Source organism: Cupressus sempervirens, chromosome 6, assembly GCF_028749045.1.
Source record: "Cupressus sempervirens isolate cs-2001-9-10 chromosome 6, ASM2874904v1, whole genome shotgun sequence".
NCBI lineage: Eukaryota > Viridiplantae > Streptophyta > Pinopsida > Cupressales > Cupressaceae > Cupressus > Cupressus sempervirens.
This window is the reverse complement of record NC_143123.1, coordinates 17,496,187-17,520,487: the sequence shown is the minus strand read 5'-3', so window position 1 is coordinate 17,520,487 and position 24,301 is coordinate 17,496,187. Positions and strand designations below refer to the sequence as shown.

The window sequence follows — 24,301 nt, the reverse complement described above, 5'->3', positions numbered from 1 at the left end:
GGAGTCCTGATGGCACAAACAGTCACCATCGGAACACAGCCATTCCTGCTCGACTTCGTCATCATCCCACTGAAGAGGAGAGGATATAACGCCATTCTAGGCTGAGGATGGCTCATACAAGAAAAGGTTAAGCATGACTAGAAGAAGAATACCCTATCAATGGAGTGCGGAGGCAGAAGATTCATAATTGACTTGCACACACAAATGGTAGGTGAGGAGGTAGCGTCGTCAGATTCCGAAGGCGAAGGTGGAGAGGATGATGAGGGGAAGAAGAGAATGAAACCTAATGAAGAGGGAGTATTGAGACTGGAAGAAGGGTCGAATGAGGACGACCTAGACTCGTTGAACGGCCTTTTCCACTAGCAGATGGAGGATTATGAGCTCTTTCCGAGCTGTAATATGTTAAGGGTCGACGTAGGTGAGAAAGAAAAGAGAAATGAATGTCTGAAGGAATATAGAGAAGCGGAAGAAGGAAAGGCGGTTGGGACTGAAGCTGAAGGGAAGAACATATAGTACGAACCCACAAAAAAGAAAGATTCCACTGTATGACCGCACAGAAAGGAAATGTTACATCGAATCACAGATATAGCAGAAAGGTGCCGGCAACAAGGAAGACACATCATACTGTCTGCATAGGAAACAAAGAGGAAAGGTTTAATAAAAGCTGCAGCGGTACAGAGTGATGGTTCTAAAATCAAGAATACAGTTATTGATGGCAAGGAGTGGCAGTCGACGGAATTCATAATACTGAGTGACAGAAACAAACTGGGTGATATGAAAAACCTGAGGGAGAGATTGTGTAACTTAAATCAACTTGATGAGCGACGATTGCAGGCACAATGGGCCACAGAGGTGATACAGAACAGGCGCAAAGCATGGCATGATAAACACTTCAAACTGAACAAGTTTCAACTGGGACAACTAGTGTTGAAGTATAGTGGACGGAATGAAATCAAACTTGGAAAGTTCAGAGTCAAATGGGTAGGACCATACAAGATATGGGAAGTTGGTGATAATGGGGCGATCAAGTTATGGACACTCGATAGGAAGGAAGTACCGAACATGATGAATGGGTCAAAGTTAAAAATTTATCATGAAGGGAATAGTCCCCCGTCGACGAACAATTGAAGCAGGAAATTTAAAAAGAAAAAAAGAAAAAAAAAAGAGAAAAAAATAGAAAAATTGAAAGATAATTAAAAAGAGAGAGAGAGAGAAGCACCGTACGGTCAAGTGATCGTACGAAATCATGAAGGAACCGTATGGTAAGCAATGAACACCGTATGATGAACATCCTACGGCATATCCTTGCGATGTTTTAAAGTGTTCACACATTGAGCCCATAGAGCCTTTTCTAGACGTCATACTATAGCATTTGTTGCAATGACTCACCTAGCGCCGTATGACATTCCTCTCTATAGGCAACATACAGACCTTCACACATCAAAATGCTGTACGACATGCAAAATATCAAGGAACAACACCGTATGGCCCTTCACTCGTATGTCATCATGTTCTAAGTTGCTAGCGTACGGTGTTAGGGGGTTGTAAAGGTATCAAGTATGGTGGCAAAAGCATAATCACCATACGACTGAATGGGATGAAGACCATACGACATCCAACGTTTAACTGTATAGTGGCAATATGGCAAGATAGGGTACGGTCTTTCTGTGATGGTTGTGGTCCTGAATGAGACTGTATGGCTTCAGAAGGAAAAATGGGGGAAGTGTACAAGGCACTAGATAAAGGAAGGTAGTTTTTAATGTCTCACGTGCCATCCTAGGTTCGAACTTAGCCAAGAGGGGGAGATATCATTCAGCAAGGAAGTATTGTAGCTGTAAAAAAAAAAAAAAAAAAGTTGACAAATAAAAAATGTTCAAAATGAATGATGTATCATGCCGAAGGGAAGGGAAAGATATAAGCAGGTAGTAAAACATCAGCAGTTTCTAGAAAGAGTGTGGGATCAGAAGAAAATCACAAAAACTGTGTTCCATGCAGTTTTCTATGGGTTTCGGAGTGCTAATTTGGTGACCCCAATCGGTGCGGTTATCAGTCGTGGGAAGTGTGACTAGTTGATGAGACCTGGAGCTGCTGCAGGCATGCAGTGTCTGTGTACTAGAGGCACTTGGAGTAGGTGTTGGACGTGAGGCTGTCTTGGTGGATGCATAGAGAGCTCGGGAGGAGCTGATCATCCAGTTGGAGGCAGTATAGCGACACTTGGCTCCTGGTACCCAGGAGTTGAAAGCAGAGAAAGCGGCATGGGTGGCTATCAAGGTCAGCTTGATTAAGAGATAGTATTGTGTTAATAGAGGCTATAGATGCAATGTGGTTTGGAGACCAGTTTGGTGCAGGCATGGGACGAGCGTGAAAGTGGTGTGACAGAAACAGTGGCCGACCGACTTGCCACCCAGCAAATTGCTTGGGAAGTAGAATGGACAGCCCTGTTAGCACAACTTGAGGAAAGTGCACGAGGGAAGCAGCAGGTAGAAATACAAACTAATGAAATTCAAAAATATATTTTGGTCTTCTTAATATAGAGCACAAGATGACTTATCACATCAGCACTAGACGAGAGATTTTGGTTTATTGACTGCAAGAAATTTCTGCACTAGCATGCTTGCATTGTTTACCTAAAAGCAGGGATTGAACAATGCAAGTGCACATGTAGATTGAATAGTTTCAAAACATAAAGACCTGAATGCTTTGGTACTTTAAATCGAGAGATTAGTAGAAAACAGAAACAGTTCACTTTGAGAAAACTTCCAATACAAAGCTAGTAAACTCATCTAAGAAATTCAATCTTTCTCAAAACACATTACAAGACATCTCAATATACATTTGAAAGAAAAGTAGATATCATAAATTCTGTTAAGTAAATAACAAATTGTTGATAACAGTTTGTACTGAATCTGAAACTTGATCCTGGTACTACTTGGTACTCATTTGTCATCATACTATTAATTATTTGTATGTCAAGTCGAAGTTAGTATTATTTTCTTTTGGTCATCATGCCAAAGTATCTACTAATGAATTCTTCCAAATTGATCATTATTGTGTATATTCTGATCACGATTCCATACATTCGAAGTTTAAGAAGTTCTTGGCAGAAGGTATTTTAGACTTGGATTTGAAGAAAGACTAATATCGCCAAATAATAATCAATGATGGAGGTGAAATCACAATGTGTGTAATGAATCTGTACTGCTAATCCCACAATATCTCTTACACTGCTAAAACACTACAAGCCTATTGGTTAAGTCCCCCCAAGATAGAACTTTATTTCTTTTTATATTAAAAATGTCAATGTGTTAGCTCCCTCAAAAACAAGAACATGTATGATGATATTTTATATGTTGGGTGTAGCTGCATGAAAACTGCACAAAAAAATTTAGACACACTTAGCAAGTTCCAATGTTTAAATACCTTATAAATTAGGGCATTTACAAAGTGAAAGTTGATTTCCAAAGTTTTACAATGTCCAGTGTGGGCCAAAAAGCTATCAGTGCAATCAAGTGTAAGCACAAAAGTAAATAGCTTGTACCAATGCAGAGTGCATGAAAAAAATATCCATAGAAAAAATGACTCAAATCCGAGTCTGTTTGTGAAAGTTTCAAGGCCTAGAAGTTCAAAAGTTCTGATAGCACAACAATTTCTGTGAGAAAACTGACATTCAATAAATTGAGGAGTCATGAACAGAACTGGGTTATAACATTGTAAAGTCCATGAAATTCTGGTCCATTTAGAAAAATGGAGAAAAAAATATCTTGGTATGACAAAGATATGGCCTTGTAGAGCTGTCCTTGAATATTGAAAAACTCATTGAGAGCAGTATCTCTGCCTTGGTGGTGCTGATAGAAGTGGCAATAGGACAATGAATTTGGATGTTGTAGTTGGTGGTTGGCTGGTGGGTGGTGCACTGGTGGTTCCAGGTTGCGTGCTTACTGAATGACAGAGTGGTGGACTGTGGTTTTTAAAGTACAGAGAGGTAGAGCGGGAGGTGACATTAAGGCATAGGGCTGGGATTGAGGTGGCCCTATGGCAGGGTGTGGATGGCAGTATGGGTTGTTGAAATATTTTAAAATTGCCAATAAGTTCATAGGTTGCTGCTAGTTTCGGAGATTGAAATCTAGAGGGAGTTTTCTTTTTCTGGCGGGGTGGGGAGGCACTCTTAATAGCCTTGCCAATATAGACTTATATGATAAGATATGGGATAACCCACATTGCACACAAAAATTATTTTTTAAAATAATACTTCACAATTTTTTTTGGTTTTAAATCAAATATTAAAAAAAAAAATTGTGGGATTTTTTTTAAAATTAAAAAAGTTGTCTTGTCAGGCTTGTGGAGGCAGGGCTATATGGCTACCTGGACTGATTTTTTTTCTTTTTTCAAAAAATATTTTAGAATTTCTCTGTGTTGACAAATTTTATGTCAATTTAGGTTTTCAATTATTTTCAATGCAATGCATGGTATATTTGTGAGTAGCTTATCTCCAACAAAAGATTCTTGCAAAAAATAAAGCAATTTTTTTCCTTTACTTGGCCCAATTCAGGTTGCCTGATTCAGATAAAACTTTCCTATTCTAGACACAATGTGGTGAACTCAAAATGGCTTCGCAATTCATTACGTATGCCTAAAACACAAATTAACATCATGGCTTTAAATACCATGCTTAGATTTGTCGTATACACATGCCTATAAACTAATCACAAAATTAGGAAATGAATTGAAGGTTCAAAATTAAAAAAACTAATATGATGGACCATAGTTGCAAAGAGTAATATACAAATATATAGAGCTCTTGGATCCACGAATCCTGGAGATGAAATGTTGAAGAGTTATGAGTTTGGTTCTCAATTACTTTTAATTAGGATGTGAATTAACTCAGTCTAACCGAGGCAAAGGTGGTGCTGACTAAAATTATAGGTGGCATCTAACAAACATCAATCAAAGATTGATAAGGTTGTGATTGCATTTATGTACCTCAAATAAAGCTTTGAATGTTATTATTAGCTACCCAAGAGAGCATAAATAAATATTCTCCATATTCTAACTAAACTTATTAAATAGGTCCAATATCACGCCTAGGATAAAGACATTTTCAATGTGGAGTAAATATTACATTAAAAAATTGAGTTCTATTATTAATTGTTTGTGGAAATAATAAAATGGCCTGTTCACAACAGAGGAAATATATTCTTTATTAGTACCTTTTTAGGACAATAACATGTTTATTTTTGCTAATTAAAAAAGAATGTGATTGATGTTAAGGATAAAGATTACTTATAGCATTAATGCATTTCTTAGTATAGCATTCTCAAATTACTAAGGCTTTTTTATTGGGAAGACATTAAGAGTATCCACAAATTCTACTTGAGCAAACAATTTTGTTAATATCTATCACTAGTAAAGGAAAATAAATTTTACATGTACCATTAGTCTTCATTATATATGAGTTTTGCACTGATTCCGGTGTAGTATTGTTTTGCTGATTTAAATTTTTTCTTAATACTTAGGTTTATTCATGAAGACCGCATGATATTACCAATGTTAAAAATGCTTCGCAATTCTGGACGTATGACCTTCCTAATTACAAACAGGTAACGCAATATGGCTTCTTAATAAATATGTGTCGAACTAATGGTCAATATTGATAAATATTTAATTCTATCAAAGTACTACATATTTGCAATCTGCTTTCGTTTTGCTATTTCTTCCTATTTTCATATTTTTGGTTACTTTCTCTGTTTTGCAGCCTGTGGGATTATACGCATGTAGTTATGAATTATCTTTGTCAAAAGTGTGGAGTGAATGGAACTACACCTCGTGATGATGAGTGGCTAGATTATTTTGATGTAGTCATTACTGGCAGGTTCTCTCTTTCCATGTTTGTCCAGTACAAGGATTTCTAATACTGTTTGTCTTTTACTGCTCTGAAGATGTGAGAAGATACCAAATAACAGTTATAAGCAGTTCATTTAGTGTTTTTAGAAATAAAGAAAATATAAGAATTAATGTAACTGCAACTTCATCCAGAATAGTTAGAGGCTGCTGTTTGCTTGATGAACTTTTCTGTCCTCTTTCTGTTTACACACTAAAATTAGGAGTATTTGTACTGATTTTGTCCTTAATTGTACTTTGTGAAAGAATAGCTTATGGGGAATTTAGTACTGACTTCAACGTGTTCAATAATATTTGTGGGTAGCATGGAACATAGATTTGTTCCATTCTCTCTCTTGCAACATTTCTGTTGCAATTCAATTTCCTTCACTGCTTCAGTTTTGTTCTTAGTATGCATTTTACTATTCTCTCCAAGCTTCATTGCAACTTATGCCTATTTGTCTTTTAAGGCTTCTATGATTTCCAAGTAAGGGACAATGACAAGTGATTTAGGGGACAAAGAAAAAGCCTTTTAAAGATATAGAGAAAATTGGACAATGGTTCATCGGCATGACCTTTTTGATGAGTTTTGTAGTTTGTCTCCAAAATTGCACAACCCCAATATTGGCGCTCTAGAAGTCTATTAAGTTGTTTGGGAAAAACAAGGATATTAGGAAGATATAATGCTAATATCCATGAATGACCAAATACAGATTTCGTGGATTGGAATGAATATGTACAATAGTTAGGGCTACGAGAAAAGAAACCATAGGCATGAAGAAAAAAGAAGTGAAAAAACAAAAAAAGATGTACGTGGATACCATTTGCGGGCCTTTATTGGCTCATGGAAGTGTTGTTTTCAATGTGTTTGGCCAACCATTCTTGAACCTAAGCTAGCTTACTTTTCTTTGTGTATTCTCTATCAAGGCTTTCCTTTTGGTGCTTTCTTGGCCTCTTATAGGGTTTCTAGTCCTCATCCCTTTTGTGGGAAACTCAAAAATCTCAAACACCTTTTTTTGGTTTTCTCCTAGAGCTCAATAAGTGTGGCTTTGGGTCTATAATCTTTTCATGCCTTTTAGGCCGACTCTTTTTTTTGGCATCTAGTTCTATTAAGAGATTGATCTTGTCTCCTTGTCAAGTATACTGAGATTTGGCATGTTTTTAGGGTGAAAATTTTCTTCATTGTTTGGGAACTAGAAAGATTGAAATGCAAATATTTTTTCTGTTTGTTCTACAGACAAGCATTTTGTATTTATACTAAAGCTATATGTTTTTTCTGGTGTTCTCATGTAGATTCAAGTGTAAGGTCATAAAGTTGCATTTGAATTTGCTAATCTTTGGGAGCTTTTGGACCACTAGGGGGATACTCTTTGCACTGTTTCAAGGGTACCTTTTCACTCCCCCTCACATTGTGGCTGTAGACACAGTCCCAAAAATCCTATACACTCTCATGTTGATGATGGATCAAAGAGTGTGAGCTAAAATGTTGATGCTAAAAAACACACAATCAAATTCAAAAATGAACTTGCATTATAAATGTATTGTGGAAATCTGATAATGTTAAGTGAGGGAGGTTCTCACACCTCCAATTCTTAGCTTCTAAGGTACCATAAAAATGTTCCTTGTAGAGGATAGTCTCAATCTTTCCATGCTAAGTCATAGGGTTCATCGAATTTCGGCCATGAGGTTTGGAATTTGGTGAACTTTAGAATACTATAAAAAAATCGTTAAAGTTTGACTATTGTTTGGCTAAATAAATTTTTTAATAAAATAAATTTGAAAAGAACAATTTGCAGAGTTCCCTTTCGCTTTTTTAATAGTTTAAGATTTGACAAGGGTTTTGATTTTCATTGTAGTGCATTTGAGACAAACCTGAATGAATGCCCCCATTCTAAATCGTGAGCTTGACCCCTTTCCAAAACACTATAAAATTAAAATAAAAAAAAATTTGATAAACTTTTTTTCTATAGACATAAATCGCGTGGCCTTTGTAACAGATTAGTGGCATCATCAAACAAATTGCTAAAGCACAGGCTTCCAGACAAGAAAAAGTTATCTAATTTATTTCCTGTCGTTGACGATCATTCTTAAGTTTTAATAATTTAATATATTAAAACTATATTGTATGTGCTCAGATTCATTTATTTACCATTGCATCTATATAGTTTGAATTTAATTTTAATAGTAATTTTGTTTATTAATACATGTACATATGTACGTTAGGTATATGATATATTATTTTAGACTATAAATATGTACATATTTATATTTTTATAAATGTTTTTGTAATATTATAATATTAAAATAGTTTTATGGATATAGTAAAATAGTTTTATAATTCTATTTAGTAACATTAAAATGTTTTAATAGTTTTATGGATATGTTATTTATATTTTTTCTAAATCAAATTTATATAAATCGAATTTTATGATGAATTTTTGATCAAATTTCTCCCCTTTGTTGAACATCATCCAAATTTTATTGTTGCCGAACACGAATTCAAAGTCGAACCTTGTGAAATAGCTTCCATGGGTGTGGTTCAATTGCATGACCTGATTTAGGCAAGGTTCTATACTTGGATTTGGTTGTCTTGTAAGGTTCTACACTTGGATTTGACTATCTCCTTGGTTTGTACTCAACTGTCGTTGGAAGACTCTCTTAAAGAGGATGGGGCTTTCATTTTTAGGACCTATTGATGAATCTGCTCTTAGAGATGTTTGGAAAAGGTCTAATGGTGAAGTTCTTCCCTCTATTGGGATTGCTCTAGTTGCTTAGTGTTATTTTGGATTTTTGTCTTTGTATTCGAGTCTTGGACTTTGTCACACCTAGAATATGAGGGCATGCCTTTTTATAACTTGCCATTTTTTTGTGAATTATATACTATCATCTTTTTAGTTTAATAACAAATTAATAGGACTTATTCATCAAAAAAAGAAACTATACACATGATGTTAGTCTAAAAAAAGTAATCCCAAATTAATACACAATTATAAATAAATGGGGGAACCCTTGCAAAGTAGTGGGAATAAATGAGGACAATCAAGGAGGGGAAACAAAATTCTTAGGTTTCAGCATTTTAGGATGCATGGAATGAGCTAATAATAAAATTATTGATCATTGTAGAGGTACTAATGCGAAGTTCGAGAATGTTTGATGGGAAAAGTACAAGATCATAGGGACAAATTAGACAATCCTCTCCTAACATTTAAAGCCAAAGAAATGTACATGATAAGAAAAAGAATGTAACCAATTGCCTCTCATTTTTGTATTGTGGAAGAGGGGTGTGAGAGGATCCTTTGATGTTGAGAATAGATAGAGCCACAATCATTAGCATAAGTTGTAATCATTGACATGTTAAAGAACCTTTGCCTTTTTCATACCCTAGTTCCAAGTATAAGTCATTTGAATACTCGGCCTATTTTTTAATTTTCCATGGGCCATTGTAATGGTGCAAGGAGAATCCACAAATATAGTTTTTGAAAAAGTGACTTTGTGCTATTTTCATAAAAAGCAACTCATATTTATTATTGAAAAGTTAGTGTTGTTAGGGCTAAGGGTCAAAAGCAATGATTATTTAAAATGTTTTTGGTACAAGCTAGGGTTTTCATTGCACCAAAAGATCAACCTATCAATGCTCAATACAACCACTAGACTTATAGAACACTGGAGGTGGTTAATCCATGTCGTGAATTCCAAAGGGGAACGTTGGCGGTTAGTCCAACAATCCCCCCTTCAGTATTCCCCAAGGAGATTCGAATTTGTGACCAAGCTCTGATACCACTTGTTACAAGCTAGGGTTGCGAAAGCACCTAAAGATCGACCTGTCAATGCCAGATACAACAACTAGACTTATATAACGCAGAAGGTGGTTAAGCCATGTCACAATCCCAAAGGGATCATTGTCGATTAGTCCAACAGTTTTTCTATCCATCTTGAAGTGTAAAAGGAAAAGAAAATAATTTTATATCTCTATTGTCCTCAATTTTTAATTCTCAAAATTGAGACAACCATGCAAAAACTTGTAATAGATATTTTGATTAACTAATATGGTTTGACACTCTAGATTCTTGTTTTATTTTTAATATAAAAGCCTTATATTTTTATGTTATCAAGGTGTTTTTATACACTGGTGACTGAGCCTCTCTGTTGTTGGGTTTTTTTCTAATAAGCTCGTGATGACAATCCTAGATTAGTTGTTAATGTTTGGAATGTGGCAAGTACAAAGGGAAGCTTGTGAAGCAAGTAGTGAAGGATGTTCTTCAGGCACTCCATATTAAGGTGTTAGATGTTGCCCAGCGCCCCGTGGACTCACAGTTCTCTGTGATGAGGTGAGAAAGCTATTGAAATTGGGGAATTAGACCAATGATATAATGCTTAGTCTTGGAATCTGGGGCATGGAAGGTCTGAGTAAAACTACTCTGTCAAAAGCGCTTTATAACAAGATCCATCACCTCTTTCAAGCTTCATGCTTTGTATCTAATGTAAAGAAAGAGGAGTCCATCCAAGGCGTTAGAAAATTGCAACAACAAATCATTAGAGATCTGTTGAAAACATAGATAAAGTTGAACGACGTAGATTCTGGAAAAGCTGTAATGAAAGATCGCTTGGCATCTGTAGGAGCCTTTTATTTTAATTTTATTTTGGTTAATTTTGGTATTTTTCTTATTTTATTTTTAATTTTAAATGTGCAATATATCATTTTAAATCTAAAATATATAGCTATATATTTTCCATTTAAATATTGTTTTTACAACATCCAACTCTTTTAAGTATTTGGAATATTCCATGTCATTTGTTTAAAATATTACATTTCATAAATTATATATAATGTAAAGCAATTGGAAATTCCCGATAATTCTAAGTCATTGTGTTATGTACATGTATAGCCACATAATGTACCATACCCAAAACACTTCCAAATCCTTGATATATGTTTTAGGTGGACCTTTTGGATGTCTTTACATATGCAATTACAAATAAAATGTAATGCAAAGACCTTTAAAGTCATTTGCAGAATTTTTAGGTGATATGTAATGTCCCATGCATAGGTGGTATACCCCAACAACCACATGTCCAAGGTCTGCATAATTGGGGGGTGGTTCTGGCCCTCAGATGCTCTCGTGATGGGAGATGTGCCCTACACCCTAATGCCCTAGGTAGCAACCCTTACCACTAGGTCGGTCTTTTGGTGTAGTTATTGTGATTGAGTGGTATTAAAGTCGAGGTCGAGACTTGCGGAGTGTGGTTGGCTATGATGTCCCATGTGTAGGTGGTGCACCCTAGCAACCACATGTCCAAGGTCTGTGTAATTGGGGTGGTGGTCCCCACCCTTAGATGCTCCCAACCACCACACCAAAAGACTATCCTAGTGGTAAGGGTGGCTACCTAGGGTGTTAAGGGTGTGGGGTACATTTCCCATGATGAGCATCTAAGGGCGATGACCAACCCCTAATTATGCAGACCCTGAACATGTGCTTGCTAAGGCACAACACCCGCACATGCGACATTACATGAATATACCATGATAAAGGACCATATATTTTATTATATGAATCATTCTTAACCAACTCCATACATATGTTTTAATATCGTATCTATATTGATATTTCAAATAAATAATGTTACCCAATAATTATCCTTATTTTCTAATATAGCTATGTTATCAAATATTAAATAAATAATATTGACAAGATAATCAATTACTGATATTTAGATAAACAATAATTATAATCCGTTCAATAACAATAATAACTATATTATTGTGAATACAATAATAACTATATTATTGTGAATACAATAATGTAGTTAATAATAAAAATAATATAGTTATAATATAATAATTACTATATTTTTGTAAATATAATAACATACTTAAGAGGCGATAAACGTGCTAAGGAAAATGATACAGTTGCACCACCTCATAAGTGGTTTATGGATCACATATAAAAGGAGATTTTTATTTGGGTTATAATATAATTATTCCTTATAGCATTGCAACCTTCAAACACTACGAATAATCTTAGAAGAATGGGACCGAAATAATATTATATTATTATAAGATGGGCGAATTATTATATTATTATTAATCTAAATATGTTGAGGTTGTTATTCTTGTTCGTGTTTAATGTCGGTCACCTTAGTATTATTTCCCGTTGGAACCGGGACGGAAAGTACTAATTGTGGGCACAAGAAACAATGGCCTTGTGTGTCAGAATATTATGTTTAATGGGGACTCAGGTGTGGACAGAGTTGGTATTTCAGTTGGATTGAGTTCCGATGGGTTGTTATCACCATCAATGCCTATAGTCAATTTCTAGATGATTCTATCATTGATAGAGTTGCTTGTACGTTGTAGGGATAGTATGCAGTTCTGCCCTTGGGATCCAGGTGGATTGTGATGTTCATTTGTTTCGAGATTGCTTGGGGACAAGCAATCTTACGGAGGGAGGATTGTAATGTCCCCATTTTTAACAAGTTCTTGCAGTTGGCTTGGTCAATTCACCATTGCGACCCTCATGAATTGACAATGGGATGTGAGGGTCTCAGTTGTGTGGTTATAGGCTTTCCAACAGCCTATGGTGTGTGTTGACTCCATTTGAGGGACTCACTATTTATAGTAAGTTAGATTGTTGGTTTCAATGAGCTCAGTTGAGTTAGAGGAGTTGAATGATGCTCTCAATTTTTATTTCAGGTTTCTGGTTTGGGCTCCAAGAATCTTGGAGGGATTGCCTAATTATAGTAAGTCACCCCATTAGATTCATTCATCGTCTTTCATCATCAGGATCACTCTAGTGTTGTCAGATTTCGATTCTGATGCTTCTTCAGTCATTTTCACAAGATTATGAATTATTATTATTCATCTAAATATGTCGATGTTGTTATTTTTGTTGGTGTTTAATGTTGTTCACCTTAGTATCATAGCTCATTGGAATCAGGATGAAAAGTACTAAGTGGGCACAAGAAACAATGGCCTTGTGTGTTAGAATATTATGTTATGGTGGAAAAGGTCATTTTTTGAGCCAGAGTAATTAATAAATCATATTATATGACACTTTGTTATATTTTAATGTTGTGTAGAGGAAGCTTCTTAAGTGAAGTTTATTTGGGAAATGTAATAACCCCAATAGGTTATAACTTATTCAAACACCAAAAATCTTTATACTTCAGTTGTTTGACATTTCGTTAAACACTTTGCAATTAAGCTCTGATACCACTGTAATAACCCTCCTCAAATTTGCCCTCAAAAAAATGCTAATGAAAGCTCAAGGAATTTCATCAAACAATTCACATGCAAGGGACGTATGACTGATATAGTATTTCAGCTGGCTTTAAATGACTCTTTTCCAATTTGCATCAATGAAAAACTTGTGCTAGAAGACTCCAAATGGACTACACAATGGCCTAACATGAGTGTGCTACTAATTTTGACAATATTTAGTGCATATATATGATCTTAGCATGAGAAATGTACACCTACAGCCAACTGGCACTTTTACAAACAGTTGGTGTGCAAACTAACTAGCTAATAAATAATGATATTAAATTGCTTAAATGACACCAACAACTATTATCTTCTTAATTTGCAATGAAATTTCTAATACAATGCTCATGAAATATGGCCAAGACTTTTTGACATTTACATGGATTACAAATGATAATGCTGCTACAATGCACACTTATAGCTGAAACTTATAACACCCTAAAAAACAATACTAATAAAGGAACCTAGTTGTAGATGGCTGTAATAATCTTTTTCAATGCTGCCCCTTCTGAGTTGCTTTTTTTTTGAGCTGCTTTTTCGGTTCCGCTTTTTTCGGACTGCTTTTTCGGTTCCGCTTTTTCGGACTGCTTTTTCGTACCCACTTTTTCAGCCTACTTTTTCGGTTCCGCTTTTTCGGACTGCTTTTTCGTATCCGCTTTTTCAGATTGCTACTATGTTGAATCTCAAGACCATATCTTTCAATGGCGTCAAGATTTTCAGCTTGAAGGGATTTCGTCCTTCAAACTATTGAGATATAATCTCCAGAAAATTCTCCAATTTCTTTGATATTTCCAAGCATGCTTAAAAGAAGCTCTTCAATTTCTTTTATAGCGTTCTCACAAGAGCTCCATTCTTCGTTTTCTCAATGTGGGATAAAACATAACTCCCTTTATGTAACTTATGTCTCCAATGTGTTATAAAATAAAGGGGACTCTTTTAATTTAAATATTTCTCACAAACTATAGTCTATGCATTAATAAAGTTAAATATTTAAATTTAACTTTATAAAATAGCTTTATAAATGCAAAACAAATCTTATCAATGATAAACAAGTCTTCTTGCCGATTTTAAACAATTACCATCGACATACCGCTGCCACTGGATGTCCACCCATGCTCAAGATGACTTACTATAAATAGTAAGTATGCCCAAAGTTGCCTCAAAACCCCTCAGAAAGACCTGCAACTGAAACTATCTAGGCCAAATGGCCTTTAAGCCCCTTTAATGTCTTGGTTAGCCTACGGGATCATGGGGAAATAGGCTAATGACAACATCATGCTATGAATGCTAAAAAGGGGACATTACAGTCCGCCCTTCCCAAACTTGCTTGTCCCCAAGCAATGGCCGACCAACAACCCAATCAATCCACCTGGATCCCAAATGTAGTCATGAACTATATTGCTGTTAGTCAACATAGGCTCCTGCAACAACCTGTGAAAATTAACCAAGAGGAATCCATAAATGAATCATGAATCACGGTGCAACTGAACTCCGAATCCACTACTGCCATAGTCAGGAACCCACGAGGCACAAACTCTCAAAATATTAGACCCCAAGTAGAGTAGATCACCCAAACTGTCAACATAATAAACACCATCCACACAATCCACCGTGTTATGTGGAATGCACACTCCAACTCTGCTACAATAGTGACCACTCCCACATGAAACTGCACCAAATACAGAGAATCCACACACTGTACATCTGCTGCAGTTAACACAACTCTGCAGATTACCGGCCACTGTCTCATAACCATAACACCCATGCACTGCTGATGGTGAATAGTCATTACACGGTAGATAGCAAAAATGAGAGCCCAGTCCAAACCTGTCTGCCATCAACTCCTCAACACATGGATCAAAAGCAAACTGATGAACATATCCTTTAGTATAATGCCGGTAAAAAGAATCAATCTCAGTCAAAGACTCATCCTGCAGACGTGATATGACCAACTGTGACTGATCATTAGCTAAGTCAGAGGATGATATAGCCAAGTGTGCAGAATCAACAACAACATCACTAGTCTGTTTGCCCTCCAAGTCAAACATATCACAATGCTCAGCTGCAGCGCCCAACTCAATTGAACCTGCCTCCAGTGGAAATGGACCAAATATGCCAATAGTATTGTTGTGGACAGATATATCCTCATCTCCACTACCTCTATCAACCTCGACCATGGACATCTGCGGATCACCAGACACCACGGTCTGTGATTGTATAGAATCTAGTAAAGACTGAAGTCGCTCTAACTCCATGGTCACCTTAGCCAAATGAAACTGTGACTCCTCGAAAGCCAACTGTGTACTCTCAAGAATCTCAGAAGTCACCTCGAGCTGCTGAGTAAGCTCACTCACCTCATCTTCCTTGGCCAATAATGCATTGTATGCTGTACTCCCCCACTCCATAAGATAATCTCTGTCGGCTACCAACTGCATATAATTTTGTCTCAGAATCTGGATAGCCTCCCATAAAGAGTGGATCTCTGTCAAGGAAAGATAATTGCCTCCTTGCTCATCACTAGTAGGAGAGCCCCATCCATAAACTGCTAACAACTGACGAGCAGCATCGAAATGCTCGCGAGCGATAGAAATGTCTCGCTCGCCAACTCTCAACCGACTAGACACATGATTGTGCCGACTAGTCGAACTCCTATACTCTATCCCTGGTACACTGTCCAAAGGAGTAACCTCGGAATAGCTATCATCTGTAATACTCGGATCCTGGGACTCTTCTGTAAACTCTGTCATATCTGAGAGATCATCAACCCATTCCAACAAGAATGGTTGACTGGATATATGAACAATGCCCAACACAAGTGTGTAAAAACTAATTCCAGCATCAAACAAGTTGCTGGCATGGATGAGAACTACACCTGGCAAACTACTAATCAAGTCCATGATGGTGCAATAGATACTACTACCAAGGAATGATAGATATCTCTGGTCAAAACGATCCCAAGTACTAAGATAAGGATCCCAACATCTAATCCATGAACGGAAACCAGCTGGCAATTCAAGTAAACTTCTCACCTGAGTAATGTGAACAATACCAACTGACTTCACACACCTGTCTACAATCTTTGAATCCGGAGTGTGAATGCTAGACATACTCATATCATCATCATGTGACCCGACTGTAAAAGAAAATTGAGTCCCTGCTATACGCGCTAACTTTTGAACTGAACTCACCTCAAGACAAAGCTCGTCCACGTGTCTCTCAGAATCCTGGAGAGCCAACTGAGTACACACCAAGGAATTTCGAGTATCCTCCAGCTCATGAAAAAGCCAGTCAACCTCCTCCTCCTTCATTGCATCTTCCTTGATCTGTTGTAAGTCGTCACAAGAAGAACCTGTTGTGACTCCTTTCTGTCCGTCCTGCAGTTGAATCATCCAAATGTGATTCTCAATCAATCCATGTATCCTGTCATGATGAGATAAAGCCGTGACAATATCCTTGTCCCTTGTCTTCAGCTGGCTTGCCAAACCAAGTGAAGAGCTACTAGCCTCTATCTCATGTGAAGAAGCATCCAACTGTGCTTGATACTCATTTTCTGCAAAGTCCTGAATGCTCACTTTCTGCTCAACTGTACTATCCTCAAACATGACAGTATCCTCAACTGCTGTAACTTCATCCAGCCCAACTATACTGGAATCTCTATTTGTGTCAATCATGCAATCCGGTGTGCCTATGATATCACCTTCTGATGCAACTGGCTCAACCTGCACAACATCTGAAACCCCTTTTGCCTGTGAAGATGATGTAGATAAACCATTACCTGAAGATGTGTTGAAGTCTCCCTGTATCGAATCTGTATGTCTGTTAAACTCCTCATACAAGTTTCCGCCTGTCATAGGGAAAGTATGATCCTTAGGCCTATCAAAGCGTTCAATCAGTCTCTCCGTAAACTCCACATATGAGGTAATGTGTGCATGACCCATAGTGACCATACCATGATGTCACCACTTGTGTGCTAACCCATCCAGGTGAATTGCTGCATACTTAATAGCTTCTTCCTCAGGCATAAGGTTCAATTGTAAGTATGTGTCAAGCTTTTGAACCCAAGCTCTTGCTGTAGACTTCCCCAAGCCATCATAATATGGTAACTGAAGTTTCCCTACTTTCTTTCGTAGCTCATAGCTCTGGTTCCTATCATGTCCACATGGCATATGCTTCATCCGCACATCTATATACTCCCTAAAGGTGATTGCAGCAATAAAATTTGGACCTCCGGCTTCCCAATCTCTCCTCAGCTGGTCCTATATATCAATGATCTGGGGCTCTGGTATGGGCTGCTCTGGAGCTCTAGGAGGAAATGTGGGAATAATGGGCCTCGAACTCACTGTCCTAGTTTGCTGGGGTGCATGACCGAAATTGTTCCCAACTTGTTCACCTCCATTATGTGCCCCATCCTGATTATTACCATTCTGATTATTTCCTCCACCCACATTAGCATTCAACCCCATTTGACAAGCCATCATCTGCATCATAAGCTCAAATCTCTGACTCTGTTCCTGTGCTCTTTGCTCTGCTGATCGTTGTCCCTGTGCTAAGGTGTCTAATAATTGTAAGAATCTTTCCTTTCCCTGATCTGGACTGGCATTCATTTTGTCAAACATTTTTCTCTCTATCCGGCTATTCCAAATTCCCTATAAGACCTCCATAGGATGGTAGGACTTATAGCTTTGATACCACTGTAATAACCCCAATAGGTTATAACCCCAATAGGTTATAGCTTTGATACCACTGTAATAACCCCAATAGGTTATAACTTCTTCAAACACCAAAAATTTTTATACTTCAGTTGTTTGACATTTTGTCAAACACTTTGCAAGTAAGCTCTGATACCACTGTAATAACCCTCCTCAAATTTGCCCTCAAAAAAACGCTGATGAAAGCTCAAGGAATTTCATCAAACAATTCACATGCAAGGGACGTATGACTGATATAGTATTTCAGCTGGCTTTAAATGACTCTTTTCCAATTTGCATCAATGAAAAACTTGTGCTAGAAGACTCCAAATGGACTACACAATGGCCTAACATGAGTGTGCTACTAATTTTGACAATATTTAGTGCATATATATGATCTAAGCATGAGAAATGTACACCTACAGCCAACTGGCATTTTTACAAACAGTTGGTGTACAAACTAACTAGCTAATAAATAATGATATTAAATTGCTTAAATGACACCAACAACTATTATCTTCTTAATTTGCATTGAAATTTCTAATACAATGCTCATGAAATATGGCCAAGACTTTTGACATTTACATGGATTACAAATGATAATGCTGGTATAATGCACACTTATAGCTGAAACTTATAACACCCTAAAAAACAATACTAATAAAGGAACCTGGTTGTAGATGGCTGTAATAATCTTTTTCAATACTGCCCCTTCTGAGTTGCTTTTTTTTTTAGCTGCTTTTTCGGACTGCTTTTTCGGCTTGCTTTTTCGGTTCCGCTTTTTTCGGACTGCTTTTTTGACCTGCTTTTTGGGTTCCGCTTTTTCGTACCCGCTTTTTCAACCTGCTTTTTCTGTTCCGCTTTTTCGGACTACTTTTTCGTATCCGCTTTTTCAGATTGCTACTATGTTGAATCTCAAGACCATATCTTTCAATGGCGTCAAGATTTTCAGCTTGAAGGGATTTCGTCCTTCAAACTATTGAGATATAATCTCCAAAAAATTCCCCAATTTCTTTGATATTTCCAAGCATGCTTAAAAGAAGCTCTTCCATTTCTTTTATAGCGTTATCACAAGAGCTCCATCTTTCGTTTTCTCAATGTGGGATAAAACATAACTCCATTTATGTAACTTATGTCTCCAATGTGTTATAAAATAAAGGGGACTCTTTTAATTTAAATATTTCTCACAAACTATAGTCTATGCATTAATAAAGTTAAATATTTAAATTTAACTTTATAAAATAGCTTTATCAATGCAAAACAAATCTTATCAATGATAAACAAGTCTTCTTGCCGATTTTAAACAATTACCATTGACATACCGCTGCCACTGGATGTCCACCCATGCCCAAGATGACTTACTATAAATAGTAAGTATGCCCAAAGTTGCCTCAAAACCCCTCAGAAAGACCTGCAATTGAAACTATCTAAGCCAAATGGTCTCTAAGCCCCTTTAATGTCCTGGTTAGCCTACGGGACCATGGGGAAATAGGCTAACGACAACATCATGCCATGAATGCTAAAAAGGGGACATTACAGGAAACTTGTGCCATTTTGGATATTATAAATACAAGGCCATTTGATGGGAAAGACATCCGATTGAATATTATTGTTCTTTTGTGTCTTTGTGACTTTCCTTAGTTATTGATTTTGTGCCCTTGGTGAAGTATAAGGGTTTGAATTCTGAGATTCATCTGAGAAGTGCTTGGCAATTCACAGTTGGGGTATTGTGAATTGTTTGATTTGAATTATTGATCTCTCCTACTGTTTCTTTTGTGTCTAAGGAGATCAGTTATTGGTAGATATTGTTTGCATTTGTTGCATCAATTCCACTGCTACACATTTGGGGTTCGATCTGATGAATATAGACTATTGTTTACAATTGGTGGCTATGTGGGCCTCCATCAACCTTTGCAACCTTTATCATGTTTGGCGTCATCATTTAAGGCTGGGTGGATCCAATTGTGTGTTTTGTGATTGCATTACTGGAAATCGCAAGCATTAGAGGGGCTGCGGCTGGGTTTTAGAGGACAGTGCGAGTATTTTTGTATGTTTAGAAGTGCATACCGAGCAAGAGAATGAGTTTTTGATCAGCAATAAAGGTGGAGAAGGTCTATTGTTACACTCATGTTGGGGTTTCAGTCAACAACATTGCATTAATTGAGCCGGCGGGCATATATTTGGGACTGATTATCTCTACATTGTCATTTGCCATTTTCTAATCTGAATTACAAAAAGGTGAAACAAGCAAACTTTCATCATCATTTTAGAGGTGTCAAGACAAGGTTATTACATGTATGCTTTGTGTCTTTATCGTGTCTTCATGCATTAATATGTATACTTTGTGTTTGCATTGTGTCTTCATACACTAATATATATATATATATATATTCTGTGCATACTTTGTGTTTTCATATATCCTAGTATGTGTTTCTTGTATTTTGGATCTCTAAGTGATTGTTCCATATGCAAGTAAGAAAAGGAAGCCAAGTTATGATACCATTAATTAATATAAAGATCACTCACAGAAGGCTTTCACATCAATAGCTTGAGGACCATTCTAGAAAGGCTATTCCTTCCTAGAGAGCTTGGAACCCGATTATGAACTCTTCCTTAGGATCATCAAACAATTCCATTGCTTAATTTTCTTTTGGCAGAATTCCATCAAATATAAAACATTCATCAGATCACACTTAAAGAAATCCACCTGGGATAACCATTATTATCAATGTGTACTGCACAACCAGCAATTGAAATAATGATACAAATATCACAGTTAAAAGGGAATACAGTTAGTGTGTTGAAACCTCAATCAATAGTGAGTATATAATAAGATCGGTAAAGTATTACTTAGAATATCAGGAAAAGAAAGAATTAATTATTCTTGAAAGTTTCCAAGTTTCATAGAAGTATAAAGGAGGAAAGTTTCTTATCAATTGGTAAAAACAAAAGTTATATTTCATGTAGATTAATACAATCAAAGCCATCAACTTATTTGATATATGCACACAACTAATAGTAATTTGATTAGATCGACACTACCCAATCACTTGCATATTGTGGAAATACTCAATGGTACAACATTACCGGATTAGTTGCATATCACTAAAGTATCTGATAATCACAAAAATTGTCATTGCATAGGTTTTTAAGATCTCTTAACATTCCCATTAATTGCAAGATATTACTGTCAAATTAGGGACAATGAGTATATATTGCAGATAACGGATATGTAATAACCCCAACCAGTTATAACTTCAACAAACACCAAATTCTTTTATTATTCAATTGTTTGACATTTCATCAAACACTTTTCAAGCAAGCTTTGATACCATTGTAATGAGCCCTGTTGGCTCTCAGACAATTTGTGATGAAGAATTGATTTCTTTGTTTTCAATGTTTTGCAATTTTCAACACAACAATATAGCAGCAAAATAAAAGATATTGCAATAGTAATTTGTACTCAAATATTTGGAAATTACATAGGGAATATACAGCTGAAAATTTCAGATTTTAATATCAATTAAGATATTGAATATTTTCACAAAATATCAACAACCTTGTTGATAAAATATCCCTTATTATCTAAATGAACAATATTTAGAAAAATTAGAAGTTACAGACCATGAACTTACATGTAGACATGCCTTGAAAACCCTTTGAAATGAAGACCAACAATAGCAAAAGAATTCTCCAACAAATAGATGCAACTGCAAATATGCTGCTCCCAGAGTGCAAATAGAAAATAATGCCGAACAACAGATATAAATGGCCTCCACCAACTCCAAATTAACCATCAAACAATTTGATATAACAATTCCAACGAATCCCTCCACAAATTCTAGACCAACCTTCAGTAGCAAGAAAAATTAAACTTTTCCTTAGCAACAGTTAATATAGTAGAAGAAATGATAAATTGTATACCTTAGCACAATTTGCTAATAAATTTCGGAATAATTCTCAGAATTGAATCTACAATAATTCAGCTGTAAATCTCAAACCCTTATACTTCAGAAAGGGCAAAGAAAAATCGCAACTTCAGAAACGTCACAAAGACGACAAAGCAAAATAAGATTATCAAATAATTGGATGCCTTTCTCCTCAAATGTCCTCATATTTATAATTTCCAAATGGCACCAGTTTTCCAAAAGAACTCCACTTAAGAAGCTTCCTCTACACAACATTAAAATATAATAAAGTGCCATTAATATAATTTATTAATTGTTTTTGGTTCCAAAAATGACCTTTTCCACCATAACTTAATAGTGACACGCAAGGCCACTGTTTCTTGTTTTCAAGATTTAAAACTTTTCATCTCGGTTCTAAACGAGCTATGATACTGAGGTGACAGACCAACAATACCAACAAAAATAGTAGACTCTCTTCAAGAGGGAATTGTTGTTGGAGACTTTGCAGAGAGTGTGAGCAATGATGTCTATGATAGGTATCAAGTGACGATTCAATGTAGGAGGTAGTGGCTTCCTTCAGTGAGATTGATGTATGAATGGAATCAACCAGCTATATTTTTAGTGATCTAGGTGTTATGGTAGAGTCAATGGAGGTTGGTTTAGGCTCTGGCATTATGGATTCACAGCATGACATTGAGTCATGTATGCAGGGTTAGAGGACAATAGTGAATGTTTAATTAGGAGGATACAAATTTTATGGACACCTTTGATGATTCATTTGAGGATGAATGAGTTATGGATCTAATATTCCTTGCTAGATGTTAAGTGATGACTTCGAGGAATTTTTGGATGGGTCCTAAGACCAATGTGTACAACGACTTACTATCGAGGGGGAAGATGAGACGTATGAGGAGTTTGATACTGCAAGGGCTTCCACTTCTTTAGAGGAGTTGGTAGAGGTACGGAGTAGCTGTACTTTGACTATTGATGTGTGCAAGGATTGGAGCGCACATGAGGTTATTGATCATGTGGTGAGTAGTTTAGATTCAATCTCATATGATAGTGTAGTTAGTGAGGCAGTGAGCTTGCAGAGGAGTCAGGTGTTACGAAGGCATCATTCAATCAGCTGAAGGTGAATGATAATGACATCTCTTTAGCTCATGAGCATTATGATGCTATTCATCAAATGTTAGTTGCATCTAGTTGGGGTGCTTCTGTGTTAGATGAGCACAGTGATAGTAGTCTTTCCCTAGTAGAGGTTTAAGGAGTTTTTGGATGGGTCCCAGGATCGATGTGTACAAGGACTTACCATTGAGGGTGAAGTTGAGACATGCGAGGAGTTCAATATTGCAAGGGCTTCCACTTCGTCGGATGAGGAGTCGATAGAGGTATTGAGTAGTTGTACTTCGACTATTGATGTGTGCAAGGATGGGAGTGCACATGAGGTTGTTGATCATTGGGTGAGCAGTTTAGATTTAGTCTCCTATCACAGTGTAGTTAGTGAGGTAGTGAACTTGTAGAGGAGTCAGGGGTTACAAAGACATGATGTGATGAGCTAAAGGTGAACGATAATGACATCTCTTCAGCTCTTGAGCATTATGATGCGATTCGTCAAATGTTAGCTACATCTAGTTGGGGTGCTTCTATGTTAGATGAGCACGGTGATAGTGGTCTTTCCCTAGTAGAGGTTCATGTGCTTCTAGAGACTGTTAGGATCTTGAAGCATAATTATTCACAGTTAGTTGCTCACAAGGATTACCTTTTGGTGTGGGGTTGCATTGGTTATGAGGCATTGTTAGGGAAAGAGTAGGAGGTGGTTGAGCTCAACCATGATCTTGAGGTGACTGTGGATTCTCTTTAGTATATTTAGTTGACTCTCCAAGAGTTGCAGTCATGGTTGAATGAGGTGATTGTGGAGTTGGAGCATGTTTGGTCCACATAACCAACCACAGATCTAATTCATCTTCAGATATGGTGGTTGGTGGTGAGTTTACTTGTAGGGGTAGGGAGGATGGATGTGGTGATGAGGTAGTTGCATCCATCTAGGATACAAGTGCAATAGTTACAAAGGAGATGAGAGCATCAATGGAGGACGACAGAGTGATTCCTATTGTGCCAAGTTGTCTAGTAGTTAACATGGTAGTGGGGGACTTTTTCGAGGGATTTGTGCCAGTTTCTGACACTACTCCCTCTTATTCATAGGACTTGGACAAGATATCACTTGATGTGGGGATGTGCTCCCTTCTAGTAGGAACACATCTGTTGTTTCATCTCATATAGCTGATAACATCGGATAATGGCAGTGTCATGATTTCAAAGGGATCAACTGTGGATTGTAGGAGCAAGTTGCTGCTTCGACATATAATTTCTACTGCATAGAGTCTTTCATAGAGTATCTATTGGAGAGTGTAGATTTGTGAGAGTGACCATATCAGGCATCCGAGCGTACTCTTATCCAGGGATTGTGCTATTCAGAGGTTGGTGGGAAAGATTGTAGAGACCTTGTCTACGATGCTTTTGTAATGTCCCCATTTTTTTCACCATCAAAGTTTGAGAGATTAGCCTAT

At 36.8% G+C, this 24,301-nt stretch overlaps 1 protein-coding gene across 7 annotated transcripts in view; it reads left to right on the top strand.

The window, feature by feature from the left end:
- Positions 1-24,301, top strand: part of LOC149550827 (HAD-superfamily hydrolase, subfamily IG, 5'-nucleotidase) — a 405,317-nt gene that overhangs the window by 206,504 nt on the left and 174,512 nt on the right. For all 7 annotated transcript variants that reach the window (XM_089786391.1, XM_089786394.1, XM_089786392.1 and 4 more), the window contains 2 exons: positions 5,514-5,597; positions 5,753-5,869. In XM_089786391.1, coding sequence (XP_089642517.1) covers positions 5,514-5,597; positions 5,753-5,869 — 201 coding nt within the window. The remainder of the gene's footprint in view (positions 1-5,513; positions 5,598-5,752; positions 5,870-24,301) is intronic.